General features: G+C 42.3%; 2 protein-coding genes across 14 annotated transcripts in view; one reads left to right on the forward strand and one right to left on the reverse strand.

Moving 5' to 3' along the window:
• LOC142661896 (cyclin-dependent kinase 11B-like) overlaps window positions 1-1438 on the forward strand; it is a 41575-nt gene extending 40137 nt beyond the window's left edge. For all 13 annotated transcript variants that reach the window (XM_075839576.1, XM_075839580.1, XM_075839582.1 and 10 more), the window contains one exon: window positions 1108-1438. In XM_075839576.1, the coding sequence (XP_075695691.1) occupies window positions 1108-1200 (93 nt within the window). In that variant the 3' untranslated portion in view covers window positions 1201-1438. The remainder of the gene's footprint in view (window positions 1-1107) is intronic.
• Window positions 1439-5674: 4236 nt separating this feature from the next.
• Window positions 5675-24085, reverse strand: MMP23B (matrix metallopeptidase 23B). The gene is made up of 8 exons (XM_075840781.1): window positions 23564-24085; window positions 14164-14279; window positions 11868-12007; window positions 11077-11244; window positions 9861-10025; window positions 9665-9775; window positions 7265-7391; window positions 5675-6787 (listed from the first exon to the last, which is right to left on the reverse strand). Exons 1-8 carry the CDS (start codon window positions 23696-23698, stop codon window positions 6613-6615), a joined length of 1137 nt encoding a protein of 378 aa, XP_075696896.1. The 5' UTR covers window positions 23699-24085; the 3' UTR covers window positions 5675-6612.
• Between the last annotated feature and the right edge of the window lie 7 nt (window positions 24086-24092).

The following is a 24092-nucleotide window of genomic DNA, read 5'->3' on the forward strand; positions in this document are numbered from 1 at the left end:
ACAAAACATTATTACAATTCGCTCATTTACATCATTTTGTGCCATTTTCATGTTTACTGATGGTAAAAACTATAGACGAGGACTTTGAATTGCAAATCGTTACAGATCATGCTCCTTCTGCACTCACCTTTTTTTGTAGCGTTTCATTTTCGGGTGCCATCTTGAAGTCTTCTTTTGGTCCAGCGGAGTGGGCAGTGAGACTTGGCATTATGACTTAACCTAGTTCTCACCTCCCACTCCTCTAAGATCCTGCGTGAGCTCGCCGCGTCCCCTGTATGCCCTTAGTGACGTCGCATCTTCAACGCGCCCTTTTCTCGGTGTTCATTGACAGTTGGGAGGAACGTTCCTCACTGTCTTTAGAGGAGCTGCAGGGGGGGAAGGTTAGGGAGTTGGTCAAAGTGCTGATGTGCCCTATTGTTTGGAAAAATAGAGGCCCGGACTACCTTTGCATACAAAATGGCACTGTGTTTATATGGTACGGCAGTCTTAAAGTACAGCCGGCCATGACCGATAAAAAAAACTTATGGGACTTGGAATCTTAGAAAGGAAGGAGGAGAGAAAAACAAAATAGACTAAGGGGTATGACTACAATTTTAAAAGGGGTATTATGGAAAATGTATTTTATAACTGGAGGGTCGCGTTAACATTTTACTGGTTTTATGTTGACCCATTTCTGAGAGCACATTTCTTATAGTCCCCCGGTTTATGTGTATCCTAAATTTTTCCATCTTGATCAGGAGAGGGCTTTTGACCACCACCTATTAGGTAGACATTGGATCTTTAAGCAAAACAAAGTTCTTTCAGCACACTGGGTGCCAAAGATTACCCCATGGCTTGAGGCACAGTGACCGCACCTGAGTTAGTTCTGAAGCTTACAGAATTATAAATGCAGCTCTGGAGTTTTAATATCGGCTGTAACTCAGGATCACAACAAAATAAGTAATGAAATATATTTACAAAGTTACTCCAATTTTTATGTGGATATATATATATGTGGTGAACATGCCCATGATGGCCTATGTATTTGCATTGTCGATGTATATGATGGACTTTATAAAATGCACTTGTTTGTTTTAGCTTCTCGTAATCTCTTCCGTTTTATTTCAGGGGGATGATGATCTCAAGGAAACTGGGTTTCACCTGACAACCACTAATCAGGGGGCATCTGCAGCAGGGCCGGGATTCAGCCTCAAGTTTTAAGTGTGCCAAAGAAGAAATAGACTTTATTTTCGACTTTGGAATAAATAACAGAGGGCAAGGATTCAAGCCCCTGCAAACGACCCCAGTACAGGAGCAGATGCATCTGGCACCACATCATACATGAATGTTTCATTCCAAATGAGGACCTTGATTCATAACAGGGACTGACGTCTTTGACGTATTTATTTTTCACTATTGTATATTTGTAGAATTAAAATGCAATTTTTAATTGTTTAAATTGCTCTTGTTTTTGTTAATTCTTGTCAACTATTTAAATTTCCACTTCAGTCTTGAATATATGGGGTACAATTGTGGACACTATGCTGTGAAAGCGGTATTGGAGGTCCTGACCAGTTCAATAACTTGACCAATGAAATGAATGTGTTGTATTTCCTAAGAACTGACAATGGGCATCATTTGAAGGAAGGCGGTTTTGCCAATGGGACCCAGTTTGAGTCAAGCTGTTATTTTGCTGGTTCAGGTTTACATCAGCAGTGATTGTTTTCTCTAGCCATGTCGATTTTTGTAATTTAGCAGGTTCATGATTGCATGTCATTGGGATAGTGTAGAGCTATATGGAGGAGATTGGATCAATAAGGAAAGCTAAATTGCTTCCTGAATTGAGTCAGTGTTCCCCATCTCTAGGTAGAGATGTACTCGGTATGAAATCCCATATTGTACAATACCATAGGGTTGTCACAATATCAGAATTTGAACTTCGATTCCGATACTTCGTGTAGTATTGCGATTCTCGATACCAAAACGATACTTTTCCAACAATAATAATTTAAAAAAAGTTCTTCCATTTTCTGATGCGAGGCGCGGGGTGTGATGAGTTTTGAACCTCCACGTGCCTCACATTATTCATTAACCCCATCATGTTTCTCAAGTATAATGGACAACATTGGGTTAATTACTAATAATATTAGGCACATGGAGGTTCAAAATTCATAATACCTCGTGCCTCACATTAAGTGAAAGAAAGCGTTTTTATTGTTTTTACAGCGTGCGCATCATAAATAATGCTATAAACTTGTGCAGGTTACTACGGCTGCGACTATACCAAATATGTGTATATTTTATGTTTGAGACTTATTTTAATGCTTGTAAAAAATGTGTGTTTTTTATATATATATATATATATATATATCTCTGGCGATCCCATAGTGAATGAATGGGGCGGTAGTGCACATGAGCGACCCGCAGCTCGGTTCAAACGAGGGGTTCGGGACCCCCGTTCTCGTAAAAGGCGGAGGTCCCAGCTCTCGGACACCCACTGATCAGCAAGTTACACCTTACCCTTACGGATAGGGGGTAACGTGTTGTAAACCGGAATACCCATTTAAGGGTCAGGAGTCTACTCTGGCCATACTTTTTCAACGCGCCTTGGCGCTTTGTTCTCAAGTAAAGACTTTTCTGTAAACCGTGGCTGATGCTGTCCCTCCATTCAGACGACCCACTGATCATTGGGATTTCAGTTTTGTCTTGGAAGCTCTTCAGGTTGCTCCTTTTTAAGCCTTGCTGGATATTTCACTGCATAGCTTTCCTGGAAGCATCCAAGGCCATCATTGTTTATTCGGGGCTCTCTGTGATCTCAGTAGCATATATGCCCAAGGATAAGGTTCCTCCCCTCTACGCGTCACTGCCTATTCTAGTTGATGCCTCCTGGGCGGTCAGGCATCAAGCTTCTGTTGTAAGGTACGTAAGGCTGCTACCTGGATTTCGGTGCACACATCCACAGAGCTTTACCAGTCTGGGCCGTAGGGTGCTGCAGGCTGTACTTTTTTCTTTTTTTTTACTTCGTCTCTGTCACCACATTATAAGTGTCCTATCTCCTATATAAGAAGATGGGCGCTGTAATGTAGGTGACAGTAATGCTTTTTATTTAAAAAAAACGATCTGTTTTCACCACTTTATTAGCGATTTCGGTTTATGCTAATGAGTTGCTTAATGCCCAAGTGGGCGTATTTTTACTTTAGACCAAGTGGGTGTTGTACAGAGGAGTGTATGACGCTGACCAATCAGTGACCAATCAGCATCATGCACTCCTCTCCATTCATTTACTCAGCGCATAGGGATCCTTTTAGATCGCTATGTGGTGTCTTAGACGAACACATTAACGATACTGAAGTGTTTAGACAGTGAATAGACATTCCACGGGATGTCTATTCACAATCTCTGCACTTCGTTACTGTTTCTGTGGTAGTTACAGCAGAGGAAGCGTGATCTCGCGAGATTACGCTGTAAATGACAGGTTACAACGAGATCACTAGTCATACGCTCCTCTGTACAACGCCCACTTGGTCTAAAGTAAAAACACGCCCAGTTGAGCATTAAGAAACTCATTAGCAAAAATCTAAATACCTTTATAGCGCCCATCTCCTTATGTAGGAGACAGGGCACTTATAATGTGGTGACAGAGCCTCTTTAACTTCTTATTCCCACTCTCTGGGACTTCTCTATGAAGTCCCATAGTGCTGTGTCACCCAATGATACGACAAAAAGATTTTTACGGTCTGTATAAATTTTATTTTCGTATTTTCTCGTTTATATGAATTGGGGGAGACCGATCCCGCCCTCCTTTTGGTTTGTTGCAGGTCCTTTGGTTGGTTTTTCTCCTTGGACCATGGGCTTGTTTTGGTTTTATTTGTCTTCTGCTTTTGGTACAACCCGATTGAGCCACTGCCTTTGGGAGCCAAGACTTTTCCTGCCTAGTCTCAGCCTCCTAGCGGCAAGGGCTTATAACCATGGTGCTATGTCCCCCAATGAATACCACGAGAAAAAGATTTTATGGTGAGTAAAAAAATATAGATTTATATCTTAACAGAGAGTTTCTTTGTATGTGTTGGGAAGTGTGGGAATAATTGTAACAGTCTCCTTTTATTCTGATTAGAATCTGCTGACCCTGCACTGAATACAACACCGCTATGGAAAAATGAGATCGGCGTTTGAGACAAACAAGGTAACAAAGACTATAGACCATATTGTGAATAAATGCAGAATGCTGACTCTGCAGTTTCTTAACCTTTAATTCCTCTGCACATGGAGTTTATTTAATGAGTCACAATGCTAGCCTGGCAAACATGAACAGGAATATCCTAATTTTTTAGGAGATTTAATATTTAACATCAGATATTGCAGATGTAAAGGCCCTATTGCACGGGCGAATGATCGGGCAAACGAGCATCCATATGAATGCCGATAACTGCCCTGTGTAAACAGGGCAACGATCCGCTAATGAACGACCAAACGCTCATTCATTGTATCATTCATTCAGCAAAAAGTTGTTGGTAGTCAGCATCACATCTCCCTGTGTAAACAGGGCGACGTGCTGCCTAAATGATGGAAATGTATGCGGATGAATGATCGTGGTAACGACCGCTCGTCCCCATCCATAACCGATCATAGCTCTTTGTGAAAGGAGCGGCGATCAACAAGCTCTCTCGTTGATCGCCCCTCGTTTTCATGGCCGGTGTAAAAGGACATTTTGAAAAGGCCATCAATGTTCGATCGGTGGAAGTCCCTCAACTCCAGGAGCCAGCCCGCCGTTCATCAGAAGTCAAATTTGGCTGAGCTGTAATACCAGACAGCCGCACGTACAGATTAGCTGCCTGGATAAACAAACAAGGGGCCATAAAGCTCTAGCCGGCACCGTAGCCCCTTCATGCTTTTAAACAGGGGGTTCCAGGATTCAGACACACTGATACATTGATAACCCTTTAAAGGGGTTGTCCAGTCCCTAAACATAGATGATTCCCAGGACATCCCCACCTCCCATCCGCTTTTATGAGAGAGGGTGCAGCGCTCATACGAGTGCTGCTTCCCCTTCATTTCTACTTGCTCGCTGAATCGTCGACACAGATGTAGCGGCGATTCACAGGTATTGCAGCCTTTTCTCTTATTCACTTCAATAGTAGAAGGCTGCAATACCGGTGAATCACCGCTACATATGTGTCGACGATTCACAGTGAGCAAGTAGATAAGGAGGGAAGCAGCGCTCGTACGAGCATCCCCTTCAAAACAGCTGATCGGCGAGGGTCCCGGAAGTCGGACCCCGAACCATCAGCTATTGATGACCTATCCTGAGGATAGGCCATTCATTTTTAGGGGCTAGAAACCCCCCTTTAAAAAGAACATGACGAAAAATACATGCAATGTATTTCCTGTCCTGTATTACAATCCAAATTTTAAAAAAAGTATTTTCAATTGAGAAGACTCCACAGAGTACATGAGGTCATTCCTTGCAGCTCAGGATGTCATCTCCATACAAAAGCATTACTGTAAAGTTCTGGAAACCGTTCGCATACAAGCTGGTCACGGCAGGAAGTGTGAATCGCTTTAAGAAAGGGGTAGACTTATTTCTGGAGAATCCAACCAAAGATAAAATCCTCATAGAGTTTACATTTTTACATTTGTTTAGTGGAAATACAAATCCTGAAATAGATTTATTTACAAATTTATTTATTACGTTGAATTTTCACAAATCTGCCAGACACATTAACAGCAAAGCCTAAAATATTCTTCCATTGTATAATATGATAATGTAGCACCATAAGAATTCTAATTGACCACGCTACCTGTTTTGATTTCTTCACCATCCACATCAATGTCAATACATACACACAAATAACTGCTGCAATTCAAGCCAGTCAGGCGCTGTTCTTACGTCTGTATTAAATCCAACGTGTTTCTTCTGCGGCATAAATCTGAGGCTTTGACCTGCACTAGAATTAGCCCCATTGTTAGTCAATGAGGCCAATCATTGGCTTTTCTGTACGGAATCCGTGGTTATAAAAAGCATTCTATTTATTTCTGTCGCTGCTTTTTTTTTCACACTAAAGACAAAAATCAGCTCAGAAATTTTACGGAGCATGTGAACAGGGTTGCGGAAACTCCATTCACATGCACGGGATGCGGATTGCTATCTGATTTTGTTATTTTACAGAGCACCATTGCTTGTTCATTCTTGTTTTCTGCAAAAGCGACTGGAGGCTAATGGATCCATTATTTCCCTTTTGTATTCATGATGCTTACAGTCCAATTACAATCTATATGACTTCCGCAGGATTGGGCCATATAGAACTCTTCTTGCTCAGGGGTCGAGAATTGGGGAACGCTATGGAAGCCTACAATTTACCTTCCTCTGGTCAATGGCAATGTCAACAATATTTCATAAATCCACCCCAATTAGGGGTTTTGTATCTCCCTAGCAAATGTACATTTTGTAAGGGGTAATATGTGCAAAGCTCAACAATGTAATGATACCCTCAGTAGACAGAAATGCGTTGCATCATCACCAAGCATTGAGAGATTGACTAATGGCTGTGGTTGACAAACGTTGATGGGTGCATAGTCGGTCAGTCAAACCAATGGTCCCATGTTGTCCAAAAAAAATTGTAACTACTAGATTTCTCACATTTGTACTCTTATATTCCATGAGTACGTTGTCAGCACTCGATCCCTCTTCTTTACTATGCAGGTATAGAGGCCTTCATTGATGGCATTGGCAATAATGCTCATGTGGTCGTCATTGAGGGACAGGTATCCAGGATATGAGTATTCCAGGAGTTCATTGTCTTTGTACCAGCTGTAGACATAGAAAAATAGAAAACTAATTAGCAATGTTAGTAGTTCTTCATGACTATGTTTTAAGGGGCTAGTTATCGCCATTTTCACTTGCCCCACTAGAGTACGTTAGGACACAGTCAGTTGGCATGTAAGGTCTCCCACTATGGACTATCTTGAATTAGACGGAGGACCACTGATATTCTTACAAATGAAATGACTCTCTACTATCTGTGGTGTTAAGCAGACCAGCCTATCTTCAGGTAAGACTATGTCTAAATACTAAGGTTGTCCAAACCGAGCAAACCCTTTAAATCTTGGGTTTAAGTTATGACATCTGGTACCAAAATTCGTTCCAGACTGATTTATAGGAAGTGTTTATTGTGGTTTGGGATAAAATAAAAGGATAATACGTACATTTTCTATGTTCCTTTAGAGTTAGAAGATTGGTCAGATCATAATAATACAATAAATCTACTGTGTTATGTAATATACTTACTACACTTTGCCTTTCTTATGGATAATCTTTTTTCCACATCTGAAGGTCACATTTCTGCCTTCTGGAACCAATCGTACTTTGGTTCTGGGTGGTATCGGTGTTGGCATCCGCGTTGGAAATGGAAAGTCTAAATTGTACAATAATAGAGTTGTCAGGTGTAGGATATGTACAAGGCAAATTTCAGAAGTGCTGGTTTAGACATCCTACAAGGATAATACTGCCGCCTACCATTAAAGGGGTGTTCTCATAATCAATATTTATCACCTATTCACAGGATAGGTGATAAATAACTGATCGGTGAAGGTCCGACTGCTGGGAACCCCACCGATCACAAGAACGGGATTAACTTGCTGATCCTGGGAGCCCCATAGTAATGGAGCGGTACTGCGTATGCTCAGCCAACACGCCATTTATTTCTATGGGGCTGCCAAAGATAGCGGAGCGTCAGCCCCATAGAAATGAAGGGAGTGATGGTCGAGCATGTGCTACGAGGTCGAGGATGAGCAGTCGTTACTCTGATCGCTCGTCCCCATACATTATTATCATGTCGGCAGCGCGTCTCCCTGTTTACACATGGAGAGGTGCTGCCGACAACGATAATATTTTACTTTTTTAAAAGCGATCAGCTGATGGTCAAGCATTTGCATGTTCAACTGCTGATCGTCCCCCTGTTTACACAGAGCAGTTATCGGGAACGAGCGTTCTATAAACGTTTGTCAGCCCGATAATCGTTCCATGTAAAAGGGCCTTAAAGGGAATGTGCCGCTAGAAATTTTTTATTTTTTATTTTTTTTAGTTAAACAATTATTATTTGATTGTACATTGTTTTAATTTTTTACATTTTTTCACAAGTCAGGAAATATAAATTAGATTCTAACATTTCCATGTGCTGGGCACTAGAGGGAGCAGTTCCCAAAATTGCAGCATGGTCAATGTGGTAAAGCAACCTCACGCTCTCCTCTAGTGTCCACACACAATCCCCACTCCCTTATTCTGGCTAGTGCCAGAAGAAGGAGGGGGTTTGAATCGTCAAACCTCCTACACTGTGTGCCAACATTTTCTGAGCGACTGCACAGTGTAGGAGGATTAGATACAGGGCTCAGCAGACAGTATAACATAAACATACACGAACATAACTTACCTGCTCCTGACGCCTCCAATTCCTTGCGCCTTCGCTTCCTTGAACATATGGCCGGAAGCCGCAGCCGGAAGTCGTCATCAACTGTCCGGCCGCGGCTTCAGGTCCACATGAAAATGGCGCCGCACTTTGCTCTGCCAAAGACCTTCCTTTTGGTCTGTGTGGGAGCGGTGCATGCGCCGTTCCCACACAGACGGCGTACGCTGCAGTGAATGGAACGGCTCCCGTTCGCATTCTCTATGGGGTTGTATGTGCCGTATTCCATCTCTGTATGTCTCATTAATCGAGATGGAAAAAAAAATGGCAGCCCCCATAGAGATGTAAAAGTAAAAAGTAGAACACAAAATTTATTTTAATATCATACTAAAAGCAATTGGAGAAAAAAAAATATATTTTTTTATGACCCCTTCCCTTTAAGGGCTCGTTCAGACGAGTGTAATACTCGTCTGTGTGCTGTGAGTGGAAATCAGTCACAGCACAGGACCTATTGATTTCAATGGGACTGTTCACACATGTGAGTTTTCACACAGAGAGAGTCCGTTGCGTGAATCTCACTGCATATCCTATATTGGTGCGGTTTTACGCACCCGTTGAAGTCTGTGTGCATGAAAACCAAGCACAGCACACTGATGCACATCCATGTGCTGTGCGTGATTTGCGAATCAATTCCATTGAAACCAAAGTGCTTTGCGAGTGCGTGAAAAATACACTGCACTCGCAAAGCACACTGATCCAATAACGCAACGCACACACGCGTAAATCTGTCACGCTCGTGTGAATGCATCCTTCGCCTTCTTCACTCTCCCCTCACAGTGTTCCAGGAGAGAAATGAAGACTAATTGTTACAGAGCTGCAACAGAGTATATATAAATATATATAACTGATATATATATATTTATTTATTGGTTATATATATTTAACAGATAATTTATATAAAAAATTACCAGAGTTTTTTCCCCCCACATTTTTAGTGATTTGTCTGCTCATAATAAAAATTAAAAACACAGAATGAATTAAACTAATCTAGAAAATGAAAGTCTCATAAGTCTTGTAAAAAAAGTAATAAAGTAGTTGTGATATTCAAAGCGGTTGCAAAGATATTCTCGTTTAAAAAAGTGCACATCAGAAATAGAAAACTTGACCGGGACACAGGGGCATCAATACCCTTGGGCATGAAATGGTTAATCCCCCTTTGTGCATTTTAGAACATATTGACAATCTATGAACTACTGAGAAAAAAGTAGTGATATTCGGATAGATACCATAGCAGAAGTCACAGCTGTACGGACAATACTTCTTCATAGGTTTCCTCCTGGATTCACAGTACCCTTTATGTGCCCAGCTGGCACACACTAAGTATCTATCCCTGCACCCTGCAAGAAAAAAATGGAATCATTTTGCTAATCCAATCCATTTTATACCTAAATCATTTACAGAACTTGTATGACTTGTACTCACCATACAGACTGTAGATTCCCCACATGTCATCTTGGGAGATTATTTTCTTCCCAGTCAATGTGGCATTAATGTGCATCAGGGCATTGCTGTTGAGAGAATGCATCAATCCCAGGGAATGCCCTATTTCATGAGCGGCTACATGCACCAGGTCTGTGAGCCAAACCACTACAAATCAAGGACTTGGCAATTAGAAGATATTTAATCATTTCACCAAATTTACTACAAAAAAAATCGAGACACGGAAATCTTTATCCAAAACAGAACTCCTGGGTTTGATTATCATTTAATCCATATGGCAATAATGCTAAACATTTCCTTTACCTACTCTAGATCTGGTGACTCCTCAAGTCCGAGTAGGATTGTTACTTCTCTATGATGATCTGCCTAAACCTTGTCTATAGGTCTTGTAGAGTAAGCCATATGATCGAAAGCTTTCCAATATTGACAATTATTTAACTTCTGGACCGTGAACACGACCGTATACATTTTCTTTATATATAGATAGGTTAGTGGAGCTGCTTTTACTTTAGTCAGAGCTCTGATGCCCCAAATAACTGAACTGCTAATTAGAAGAAATCTGGTCACCCATCGGGCATGTTCATTGCCATAGGGAGAGAGATAAGCAGCCGCCACGCAACACGGACTCTACTTATCTCACACATGAAATACGGATCTTGCATGTTAAAGTCTAACGTGAATGATCCTTGTTTCCCCCAACAGCAGACATTGTGGCTGACCCTGTCCCGAGAAAACCGACGAGTTAGAAGAAATGTCGACATACTTTTGGCCATGCAGAGTATCAAAAAACTAGACTTCACAATGTAATGCATAACCGCAATCTAAGAACCATACTCCATAAAAGGTCAGGTTGGTTGTGTAAAGCCTATTTCCTGTCACATGGACTATTTTTGCTCCATGCAAATTAAAGTGTGATTGTAACCAGAAAGATGCATGTGGACAAATACTGTATTTTTGTTTTCGGTCTCCAATATTGCATGCAGGTCTAGTGGCAAGAGAGATCAGCACTTTTCAATAAAGCCTATACCAGTAGTCTCCAGTTGTTGTGAAACTACAACTCCCAGTCTATCAGCTCTCAGGGAACACTGGAATTGTACTTTCATAACCGCTGAGGAGTCGCAGGTTGGAGACCACCAATCTACTGTATATCCTAAACATCTTCACCGCTCAAAGATTCACCAAATAACATAACCATTACCTTTTTTCCAACTAAATCTGGTGTTTCCCAAAATCCAGTATTCACTGTCATCAAAATGAATCTCTCCAGTCTGTGGAAAGTAGGCATGAGCCAGCTCCCCAGTCGTTCCATCAAAGCAGTAATGAATACGAGACTCCAAACAGTCTGTATGATTTATACCATAGAACCCTGATAAGATATAAGACACGTGTGTATTAGATAATGAAAAGCTGGCATCCGATATGTCCATATCGAGGATATGATGCCTAATAAGTCAGAAAAATGTCTGCATTTCTTCCAGAAACAGCACCACTCTTGTCTGGAGGATGTTGCTGGTATTACATCTCAGCCCTATTAAGGTGAACTGGGCTGAGCTGCAATACCAGACATAGCCATGGGTAAGAGTGGCGCTGTTTCTGGGGAATAAAAAGTGTTACTTAACCAAGGACCATGTAGAGGGTGTATAGACTGGTAAAGGGTCTAAAGACACCATCCATTGGTGTCAAGGAGATGTTTTCCCATCTATAGTCCTATTTGGACTAACATAATAGTAGTTGAATAAACATTAACTGAGTGTTCGTTGAATCCGTGTCCTGTTCCGCAGTGTATTAGTTTTGCACAAAGTTTTCCTTTAAGTTTAATGGCGTCCATATAGGCCTATGAACTAGTCAGTGGTCCATCACTTGGTTAAAATTAGCAAATAAATCTAGCAAAGGCTGTGTGAGCAGTTACGTAGCCTCCTGTTCTATCAGCTCAATGCCCTAATGGATATGAAACCTCAGGCTCCTGAGTAATGAGAAATATCAGCATACCAATCTTCATATCGCTTTCTTGATCTGCTGGGACCTCCTTGAAGTTAAAGGGCGTCACGTCACTCCACATACGATATGCATCCGCTATTCCCTTTCTTGTATCACTCTCATTGATTAAGTTTCTTGGAAATGATACAATTCTAGAATAAATCAGAAAGAAAAGTTGACGAATATTAGACAAAAATTGAAAGGGCATGTTCACCTTTGCAACCATTTATTTATATTACTATAATGCATCAAAAATAAAAACAAAAAATTAAGCAATTTTGCAAATAGTTTTGATTGGAAATCTTCTGCCAGTTTGTGTCTACATCTCCTATGTACAGATCCATTATACAGTTTCCAATGTGCCCATACCGTACCTCCGTGTGTCTTCAATTTCATAATAAAAAATGGTGCCATATTCCAATGCATGCAGTATTGTGGAGATCACGGTGCAACATGGATGCACTAGACTGCGGCCCACGGGGTGCCTTTAGATCTGTAATATTTACTTGTAGGGACTCCATGTGTCTCCATAAAGAGTTTGATCACTCGGCAATGCTTTATTCTATCCAAATTCAGTGGCCTCTATAGCTACTGATGTTTATTTATCTCTGCTCTATATTCGGTTATCTGAAATGTATAGAATGCACAGCTGTATCACAAAAATAAAGTCACAATTCACGCTTCAGATCAAGATCTTCAAAGACCACATTCTATATCCTACATCTTTTTTATTCTTTCGAACATGTGTCTTCCAGATCTCCAATATTTCTTCGAGATTTTCTTCCAAATAAGCTACACATAAAGAAGTTTTCCCACCAGAGACATTTATTGCATATCGACTGGATATGCTATAGATTTCTGTTAAAGGGGTGCCTGACCACTGGGACCCCAAATGGAGGTGCTCAGTTCCAGGCAAACAGGGGGGCCCACGGTCACTTCCAATTAGAGCAAATAAAGATACTGAAACAGCCGAGTGAGAACCAAGTGGTTGGACCTTCAGCAATCAGACATTAATAGACTTGGCATATTGATTGGATATGCCATAAAAGGGACACTCCGGCCAAAACGAAACGTTCCCATGTGTACCATTATGGTATTCCATGTGTCAGTCTGACACCTGTTATTTATCGCTATAGATCAGACTGGGACGGTTGCTTAGCAGCAGTGTGGATCCGGCTCGGTGACTACTTTCTCTACTTGAGTCTCAGGAGATATGTCACCCATCACAGGCTTCAGCAGTTCACTAGTTTTGCACAAGGGGGACAGAAATTTCTATCTTCAGCTACCACTAATACTTATATTCCTGTTACACAGGGATAATGTAGAAGAATATAGCGCAGCCTCCCTGTCTGTATACTTATGGTTTCTGAGCTTATATAGGAGAATATAGAAATAATGATAATCACAGTGTCCTCCAGCATTCAGAAATGGTATAGTCTTTAGCTGGTCATGTGATGCTGTGCTGAAGCATCATGGGATTGATAGCAAAGCAGAGAGGAAGAGAAAGCTGGGGAAATCTAAGAATCAAGATGGAGGCTTTTTTTAAAGCACAGACAAGGCAGCAGTTCAAAAAGTAAGTAGAGTATACATAAAAGAAGTGTAGAGTGTGATATACAGTCAGGTGGGGGGTGCAAGGATGGAAAGTTGTTTCCACTGGAGGTCGTCTATAATGGAGAGGAGAGGGGCTGCCGTGACAGACCACTCCCCATTTCCATTGACCGGATACAATGTTTTCTGATGTTATCAACGAGGGCAGGAATTTGATTTCCCCATCGATGTGCTACATTATTACTCACTTAGTTCCCACTTGTGAGGGTAAGGCCACACGTAGCGGCAGTGGTTTGGCCAATGTGTTATAGCAACAAATATTAACATCATGCAGTTTTAACGCAAATTAGCCGCAATGTTCACATGGTTTTTGACAGCAGCGCGACAGCAAATCGGCCGAACTGCGGACGTAACTTGTTGCCTTACCCTAATAGGGCAAATTGGGTAATAGAAGCGTATTAAGAAATTGGGAGTATTATTATTGCATGTTGTGATTATCTTGCATCTGTTGGAATTCATTGCATCTGATGTTACGAACCAGATGTACATTAATCACATAAAGATTTGTGGCTGCTTTCAAGAGATGGATGATATTGTTGCAATTTATTTTATGTGAATTCTCATCTCTTAATAAGGTAAGTTTTACAGGAGCGTTAAGTTGTTTTGCCTTGTGGTCCGATACTGTGCATGTTGAGGTATTGGGGTGTTCAAAGCAAATTCATTATATAGACGTATTTTTTTTTCCCCCTCTTACACATACCTGTATGTCAGATTGTAATGGTCCCATTTCAGGAGTCCGGGTGTCAGGGTGTAGCGTTTCGTTCTCAGGTGATATGGCAAGCGAAGAACCGGAACTGGAGCCACCACAGAGTCTACCTTCGAAAGAGTTAAATGTCAGACAAAAGAGCTTCCAGATGTAGATGTAAGAACGGCCATTTATAACATCGCAGTGTATTTATATTCCTGTGAACAATCCAGCTTTGCTTTTCTCCAATAGTTTTTGATTAAGATTTTAAGTAAAAAAAAACAAGCACAATTTAAGAAAGTTGTATCATTTTACAAAGGTGCAAAAACTGGTAGGGATATCACAGTATATAAAACTGCAATTGGAAAAAAGCAGGAGTAATAATATAAATACACATTCAAGTGACATGTTCAAGTAATCGTATAAACCAAGAAAGTGCCCTGTTCACGTCAGCGTTCTGCTTTCATTCAACCTTTCCGTCAGTGGGGAACCGATGAATGGAAACTACCACTTCCGTTTCCATTACCATTGATTTCAATGGTAATGCTTCCATTTCAGTTTTGTCTGTCTCCGTTCCATAAAGTTTCTGGTTTTTTTCACGGAAACAATAGTGTAGTAGACTACGTTTTTGTTTCCGTAAAAAAAAAAGACACTTAAAGAGGCTCTGTCACCAGATTTTGCAACCCCTATCTGCTATTGCAGCAGATCGGCGCTGCAATGTAGATTACAGTAACGGTTTTATTTTTAAAAAACGAGCATTTTTGGCCAAGTTATGACCATTTTTGTATTTATGCAAATGAGGCTTGCAAAAGTACAACTGGGCGTGTTTAAAGTAAAAGTCCAAGTGGGCGTGTATTGTGTGCGTACATCGGGGCGTTTTTACTACTTTTACTAGCTGGGCGTTCTGACGAGAAGTATCATCCACTTCTCTTCACAACGCCCAGCTTCTGGCAGTGCAGACACAGCCGTGTTCTCGAGAGATCACGCTGTGACGTCACTCACTTCCTGCCCCAGGTCCTGCATCGTGTCGGACGAGCGAGGACACCGGCACCAGAGGCTACAGATGATTCTGCAGCAGCATCGGCGTTTGCAGGTAAGTCGATGTAGCTACTTACCTGCAAACGCTGATGCTGCTGCAGAATCAACTGTAGCCTCTGGTGCCGATGTGGCCGACACGATGCAGGACCTGTGAGTGACGACACAGCGTGATCTCTCGAGAACACGCTGTGTCTGCACTGTCAGATGCTGGGCGTTCTGAAGAGAAGTGGATGATACTTCTCATCAGAGCGCCCAGCTAGTAAAAGTAGTAAACACGCCCCGATGTACGCACATAATACACGCCCACTTGGACTTTTACTGTAAACACACCCACTTGGACTTTTGCAAGCCTCATTTGCATAAATACAAAAATGGTCATAACTTGGCCAAAAATGCTCGTTTTTTAAAAATAAAAATGTTACTGTAATCTACATTGCAGCGCCGATCTGCTGCAATAGCAGATAGGGGTTGCAAAATCTGGTGATAGAGCCTCTTTAACGGAAACAAACTGTAAAGGAAGCGTTATCATTAAAATCAATGGTAATGCAAACGGAAACTGTAGTTTCCGTTCGGCTTTCTGTTCATCGGTTTGAAGATTGAACGGAACCCGAACGCTGAGGTGAATTGACCCTTCGTGTTATGCATAAAAGAAAGCGTTAAATTCTAAAATAGAATAGAAAATAAAAAATGGGGAAAGGAGGGGGAGGAAGCATCAACAGACATAGGAGTAATCATAATTCAGTAACCAAGGAGGCATGAAGATGTGGACATGGTTAACGAATCCAGAGGCGCCATAATTTCAGACCCAGGGGCGCTATAATCTCTCGAATTTGGAGTTACCAATTAGAATGCTAGTGAGTCTTTCATTAAAGGGGTTGTCCACTACCGGACAACTGATGACCTATCCACCAGATAGGTCATCAGTACATGATCTGTGGGGGTCCGACACCCAGACCCCGCACTGATCAACTTCTATGGCTGCCTCCTGGCACCGGACGTCCATGCTGGAAGCAGATGTTAGTACTGCAGTATTCAAGTGAATAGGAGCAGAGCTGCAGTTTGACGGCACGGCCGCTATGCAATGTATGGAGCCAACTGCTTCCGGCACTGCACATTGCATACTGTGCAATGACATGTGGTGCGGGGTCCAGGTGTCGGACCACCACCGATTGTATACTGATGACCTATCTGGTGGATAGGTCATCAGTTGTCCGGTAGTGGACCACCCCTTTAAGGAACTTGTTGTGTATACGCAGTTTGACGTCTCTTAATGGGACTGACTGCTTTTTCCACGAATGCGCTATAGTCCTCTTGGCAGCTAGCAAGACATAGGAAAATAATCTAAATTGGGAATGAGTTCATTCTGGAGGTTTAAAATGGAATGGAATTGCTAATTTTGGATATTTATGTAGCCTCACTACGAATAAACTCTGAAGTAATCCAATTACACAGCTCCAAAATCTAGTGAGCATGGGACTAGTTCACCATGTATGGTACATGTCTCCAGGGGACGCACATCTGCAGAAACAGGTCGCAGGGTAGTTTGGGACCGCATGAGCAATCCTGCTGGGTACGAGGTACCACCGCATCATCACCTTGTATGCCGACTCCATGGTCGAAGTATTGATAAGAGCAGTGTGATATCACACCAGATGGCGGGTTTAATAACCGTTCTGAGGTCACAGTGCCTTTTTTGACATATGAGTGGATATCTGGCATTGGGTGGGTAAGTAGCCATTTATAAAGTGTGCAGCTTTGCTTCTTATATAATTCTTAATGTACTGTATCTCGTCTTGTATCTTGCCTTTTTCTCAAAAGGGTCACGATAGAACAATCTGTGGCGTACCTGGCAACAGTCCTGTTTTTTATAGTACTGACCCACAGACCACGCTACAAAGCCAAGTCCCTCCCCTTTTCTTAATACCAATGTTCACGCCACTTTAGCACTGGAGGCGGGCGACAAAATAAACGACTCCTTAGATATTTAGAGAAAGGGGACAATATCAGGGTAAGTGCTGCTGGAACTTTTTTTGTTCCTTTTTTATTTTCTAATCATGCATATACTGTATCTGCTTGTGTTATGCTATGTTCTCACTTTTTTGTTTGCCGCGTATACAGTTTGTAGTGTACATTTGGCCTATGCCTTGAGAGAGCTCCGGTTGCATACGCCAAACGTATCCATAGGAGCCCATTGACCCGACGTTGCCAAAATAGTGTCATTTTGGTATACGCCAAAACTTTTTTGCAACTCGACTGCTGTAGTCAACTACACTATTCAATACAGAGGCATGCTGCAAAAAAAACCATATACTTCACGTTATATGGTTTTTAACAATGGGATCCCATGGCGACATATGCCGCTGTATACAGTGGCATAAACGGGAGGCTTCAATCGGAGGTATACGTCTGGTGTATTTCCCAGCATACACTGAAATCGCTGTACGAATTAACCCTTAGGCCTTATTCAGACGACCGTGTTTGGTCCGTGGTATATGGACTGTGTCTCTCCCACATTTCGTGGACCGCCCACAGTTCAGGGAGCCGGGCCTCTAGCATCATAGTTATGTATGATTTTAGGAGTCCCTGCCTCCCCGTGTGAATACTTTTCCGTACTGTAATCATGTTTTCAATATTCCCGCGAGAGACCGAGACTCTTAGCATTATAGATAACTATGATTCTAGGAGCCCGGCTCCCTGAACTGTGGTCGGTCTGGGAAATGCGGCCGACACACAGTCCGTATATCACGGTCCGAACACGGCGGTCTGAATAAGGCCTCACTGACCTATCCTACACACTTTGTTTAATTGCAGTTTTGCAGAGTGATCTTTGTTTTACTATTTCCAGTCTTTGCTTGTTATGCAGCCTGGCGGTCTTGTATTCATGGCAGGCCTGGGAATTCTCCTATATTTGCAGAAAGCGTGATGCTGAATCCTAAACTTTCATTAAGGGAAATCGTGACTCAGCATAAAGCCTCATATTTGGAATATGGCTCCGAGCAGAGAGCAGGAAACTGTGCAGAGGTTCCTCTGAAACCAATTCGCTCTGACATATTCACTACATGCATCTCATATGCTACATCGGCAATATCCGTTCCTCGATACCACAATATCTTGTTCCTGCCCTTTATAGCACGGCTTGATCTCTCCTGAACAACAACCAATTTAATGAAAAGTCCATACAATATACGTAACGATCTTATCACTTGTGACGCCATTGAAATTTGATGGAGCCCAATTTCCACTGTGACAACCATTCTCATGTTCATGAAACGAGAGAGGGGCTGCAACCATCATCCTGTTTTGGCCCCACCGTCCAACCCCTTTAAACCATGTAACCGTCTTCTTGCCAAAAATCTCCCTGACCCACCTCTCTCCCTATTCTCACATATTTTACTTTGCTGCTCTTCTTCTTAAAATATTCATAAAATACTGTTGTCTTGCCAAAATCCTACTCAGATTGTGTTATGCGCTATCTACTATCTAATTACTGCACTTTCCCCATTATTTTAACATCTCTGCTTAATTCCTTGTGCAACCTTCTCATGAATCCTGTTGCCTAAGTGAGAAAGACCTTAAACGAGTCTGTTGCTTAGAGATACAGTGTATTGTATAACCGATTGAACTTCCTGTGACCACTTCACTGCATGTACTCAAATGGTGGTCACTGAGACAGGAAGCCAAACGGTTGCTAGGCAACCTGAGCTTACAAACCCTGCGAGATACAATATGGGAGGTTGCAAGAAGAGAAATAAACACAGATTCTGCAGTTATGTAAAACTACTTATATTATGTGTGGCTTCTGCTTTAAATGGGTCACCTGACCACTGACATTTATGGGGTATCCATAGGATAGGTAAGTGTCCAACGTTTGGGACCCCCCCCCCCATCAGGAGTACAGAGGTCCCGTGATCTCCGTTGCATCAAATGTAAGGAAAGCGCAGGTTGAGCATGCACATTACTCTCTCCATTAAAGTCTCTGGGAGGTTTCCTGTTGAGTGAGGGTCCTAAAAGTAGGCCCCCCGCCTATTACACATTTATGACTATTGCAACTGATATTATTGCACAATTATTCACAATTATCTTGCCGTTCCTCCGTACGTTATTTTGACTGAATATTTCTGTACCTGTCAAACGGTCGGCACTCTCCTTTAATAAGTCTAAAAATGTCTGCCCTCTTACCAGGGCAATGACACAAATCCTCCGCTCTGTAATTTTCCCTAAAATAAACATATCATAGACAACTCTGTCTGCGAGTTCTCTTACGAGGAGATTACGTAATTGGCTGTGCGGAAACAGATGGCAGATTCCCACTAATACGGACTAATTTCCTGCCAGCCTCCAACAATACTATGCAGCTGCGCACATGTAATCTGAATGCATCATATGCTCCTAATTTTTATCGGATAAGATATTGTTTCATTAAAATTTTTATATATTATAACAATATATTTTGCAATGTTATCCATCCAGCTCTGCACCCGCGTTTAAAAGATGACGTTGCTGATATATAATACCTTCCCATCCTTCCCAAATATGTGATTATGGTCCAAAAAATTCAATTGGACATGTCTGTACTTCCAATCAGGGGATTTGATAATTTATGGAGTGCGGGGAAAAACTGGACAGTTGCCTAGGACCCCCGGTGCTCAGAGGCCCCCCAATAACATAGGATTACCATCCTATTAGCAGACTGCAGTGCCATAAAGTTCCGTTTATAATCTAACAACACGTACTCAGGGAAACTGCAGTGCTTTGGTAGGTGGGGATTCTCATGTAATCTAATTATAGGAGATTTAAAAAAATGGGTCAGTTTTTTTCTTTCTTCGGAAACAGCGCTACTCTTACCCATAGGATGTGTCTGGTATTGCAGTGCAGCCTCATTCTCTTGAATAGGGCTGAGCTGCAATACCAGACACAAACTTCGGAGTGGCGCTGTTTCTGGAATAAAAGCCGATCCCTTGCCCTTTGTCTAAACTCAAAAAGGCCCCTTTAAATGGCACTGTACTATTATTATGCACTCCTATTTTCCCACTTTCTCTAAATTATACCTGACTTGTTGCATGGGTGTTCATGGCTTTTATGAACTCGTATCGGACCAATAACTTGCCAAGTTGTGAGGCTATATATGGAGAAACAAAACTGCCAAAAGGGGTAGAGCCGGCCAAGTTGCCCTCGCCTGACCTTTCCCCCTACATTACTGGTTGTGAATTTGGCACAAGATAGGGAAAACCATTGAACCACACAGACCAACCTCCATATATGCATGTTTGGTTTGCCTGTTTTCTTGGCTCATCGTGACCCAATAAAACTTGGTAACCCGATGTATTGCAATTCATTGACCATGAGGAAGCCACTGTATATACTAAAACTGTAGCTAAACGTTTGAAAAACTTTGACATGTCATAGTGACATGTCAGAAGTTTGGATTGGTGGGGGTCCGAGCACTGAGACCCCCACCAATCACTAGAATGAAGCAGCCGCTTCGGGTCTGTTCGGCTTTTTCCGTAAATAAATGTATCGGTGTCCGGACTCCGTAGAAAGTCTATGAGCCCGTACACCGACACATCGGCATTCCGGAAAGAGCCGAACAGACACGAAGCAGCTGCTTCATTCTAATGATTGGTGGGGGTCTCAGTGATTGGACCCTCACCAATCCAAACTTATGACATGTCAGAAGTTTGTCAAACGTTTAGCTATACTTTAATAGTAAATCATGCAATAAACCACTCCTGTCATGTAAATGTAGCTCCACATTCAAGAAGAGAATTCAAGTGCTAGATGTACAAACTACCCCATTGTGTAATGGTCCCTCGGAGAATTTAAAGGAAATCCAATATTTGGAGTGAATATATAAAATTAATGTCCTCAGTATGTGTGGCACTGTTCCTGAAAAGAGATCTGCGTGTTCCTGTAACCGGACAGTCTGTAATACTGCAAGACTGCAGATTGCCGTCTGTTCTTCAACACCAGAAAGTAATAATATTGCCAGCGAAGGTAACCTAAGGGTAGTTCTTTTCAATTTCATCCATTTACATATAGTGAAGGCCTTTCCCTCCCTGAATTCTGGCCGGTAAGAAGTGCTGATATTGGAGTATTTGATGGAACTTCATGGATGAGGTTTGCTTTATATAGGACTATTTTGTGCACCATATACATGGGCTCAGGTGGGATTTTCTAAACTTGGGGTCACGATATTTGTGTATTTGTCTTAACGGCACATTTGGTTTGAGTTCGGCAGTACATTGACTGCATGATGCCACTGGGTGTTGTGTACAGAATCATGCAAAGTGTAAGCATGTGACATGGGAGAAGATGTCGCCAGTAACCCTAACTTTTATGCAAAGTTTATAGGGGGAGTTGGGTCCCTAAATCATGTTATCTCTATATGGTTCTGTCCAGACATATAAAGCTCCTGGGCCTTAATGCAAAATCTGAAACAGGGCCGTCACCTACCATGTGCCATTTATACTGCTTGTCTTCTTATGTGACTGAGGGGTGTCAGGGGCCTTTCAGGCACCAGGGCGGGAATTCAACTGCTAAATCTGCTACTGCAGGTATGGGCCTAATTTCACAATTACGAGCAGGGGCGTAGCTAAAGGCTCATGGGCCCTGGTGCAAGAATTCAGCTTGGGCCCTCCTCCCCAACACCACCAGACCACTGCGTACTCCTATGCCCAGCCGCCTTGCCTGACAGACCCCCATGAATGCCTCCACAGCATAATGCCCACATACTGTATAGTGCCCCCCATAGCTGCCACATACATTATAATGCCCCCCATAGTTGTCCTATACAGTATAATGCCCGCCATAGCTGCTCCATACAGTATAATGCCCCAATACAGTATAGTGCCCCCATAGCTGCCCCATACAGTATAATGCCCCAATACAGTATAGTGCCCCCATAGCTGCCCCATACAGTATAATGCCCCCATACAGTATAATGCCCACCATAGCTGCCCCATACAGTATAATACCCACCATAGCTGCCCCATACAGTATAATACCCACCATAGCTGACACACACAGTATAATGCCCCCATACAGTATAAAGCCCCAACCATAGCTGCCCCATACAATATAATGCTCCACATAGCTGACCCACACAGTATAATGCCCCCATACAGTATTATGCCACCCTTAGCTGTCCCCTACATTATGATGCCCCATATAGTGTAATGCTCCCTCAGCAGCTGCCATATGAGCCCCTCTCCCATACCCAGTATAATGCCCGCAATATGTACGTACCTAATAGAAAAATAATATTACTTATCCCCGTTCCCACGACGGGGTGAGATGATTGTTCTCCTCCTCTGCACTGTGCTGTGAGTGACTCGGCGCGAACAGGTGCGATGACGTCACTACATCGCACCTGCCTGCACCGAGCCGCTCACAGCACAGTGAATGCTTGAGCGAGACTCCAGCATTGCACTGAGCTGTATTTTCGTCCTAAGGACGCACAATACAGTTCGAAGCGCGCTCAGCGCTGTGCGGCAATGGGGGCCCTGTGGGCTTAGGTCACAACTGCGACCGTTGCGACCGCTATAGCTACGCCACTGATCATGAATCCCTGTTGGGTGTCTTTGCACACAGTAGCTCAATATGAGCAATTCCATAATATACATCTATTACCTGAACCTCTATTCTAGGTGTAGCCCTGGCCTAACGGTCCATTCACATGTTGCGTTTTTTTTTTTACCACAAACGCATTGAAAAATGCACCAAATCACTGGAGGCGTTTTTTTGATGCGGTACTAATCAAAGTTTTTTTTGCGATGGAATCGTAGCATTTCCGCCGCAAAAATCACAACATTTTCTATTTGTTGCAGGTTTTACATCCCCGTTAAACTCAATGGGGAAAACCTGCAACAGAAAACCAGCGATTCCAAAGCATAAATTGATATGCTGCGGTTTAAAAAAAAAAGCAAAAACGCACCACAGGTCAATTTATTAACTCTTTTTTTTCTGCAGTTTTTTTACACAGCATGTGGATGGGATTTGCCCAAATCTCATCCACTTTGCTGCTACTGTATTATGCTGTGGATTTTCCGCACTGAAATCCGTTGCGGTAAATCCTTAGTGTTTATGCAACGTGTGAACATCCCTTAAAGGCTCCTATTAATTAACTGCAAGCAGAGATCTTGGAAAATGTGAGGAATTGATACAGAAAGTAAATTAGTAAATTGTATAACTTTTCATTTATACAAAAACATTTATTTGTTGAATCTGTTACCCTTTTGAGGGTCCATTCACACGTGGCCAAAAAAAAAAAAAAGTTATTGAAAAACCCACCATGTAGTTTTCAGATGCATTTTTAAGTGCACCTCAACTGCATTGTGTGAATGGACCCTAAGCGCATACCCTTGGGTCTGGCTCTTACCTGGGTTTTCCATGATATTAGTGATGAAGCAGTAAAAATTCCGGCCACCAATACCAGGGCGCCAAATATTCCGAGCAGTGGCCAGGTGAATCTCCCTCCTGTGCCGCCAACATCTCCATCTCTCTGACAGTCCATGGTACTTGGTTTGGATGATTTGGTAATATGCACTGACTCAACAGTTGTCTCTGGTTCCTCTATAAGCAGCTGCTTAGCTGAGCCCTGGCGAAATACTTTGCATAATTCCCCCTTGTGCTCTGCAGATTGTTTTATTTTTGCATTTTCCTTATTTGATCCACTGATCTAATGTTGTGTCTCCCTTACCGGGTTGTTTTGCCTAGTCCTGTAGGTTCAGGAGATTGTATCTAGAGATGGTGCAGTAGGGGGTAATGCCTGGATTGACTATTCTAGTTCCTACCTCATCATCCTCTCTCTAAGTTTCTCTAACTTCTTTCTTGCTCTTACTTTCGTTAAAATCCAGCCTGGGAGTTAGAGCTGCCAACTATCCTTCCAATTGAAGCCAAATGTTCTC

This window comes from Rhinoderma darwinii, chromosome 10 (assembly GCF_050947455.1).
Source record: "Rhinoderma darwinii isolate aRhiDar2 chromosome 10, aRhiDar2.hap1, whole genome shotgun sequence".
Classification (NCBI taxonomy): Eukaryota; Metazoa; Chordata; class Amphibia; order Anura; family Rhinodermatidae; genus Rhinoderma; species Rhinoderma darwinii.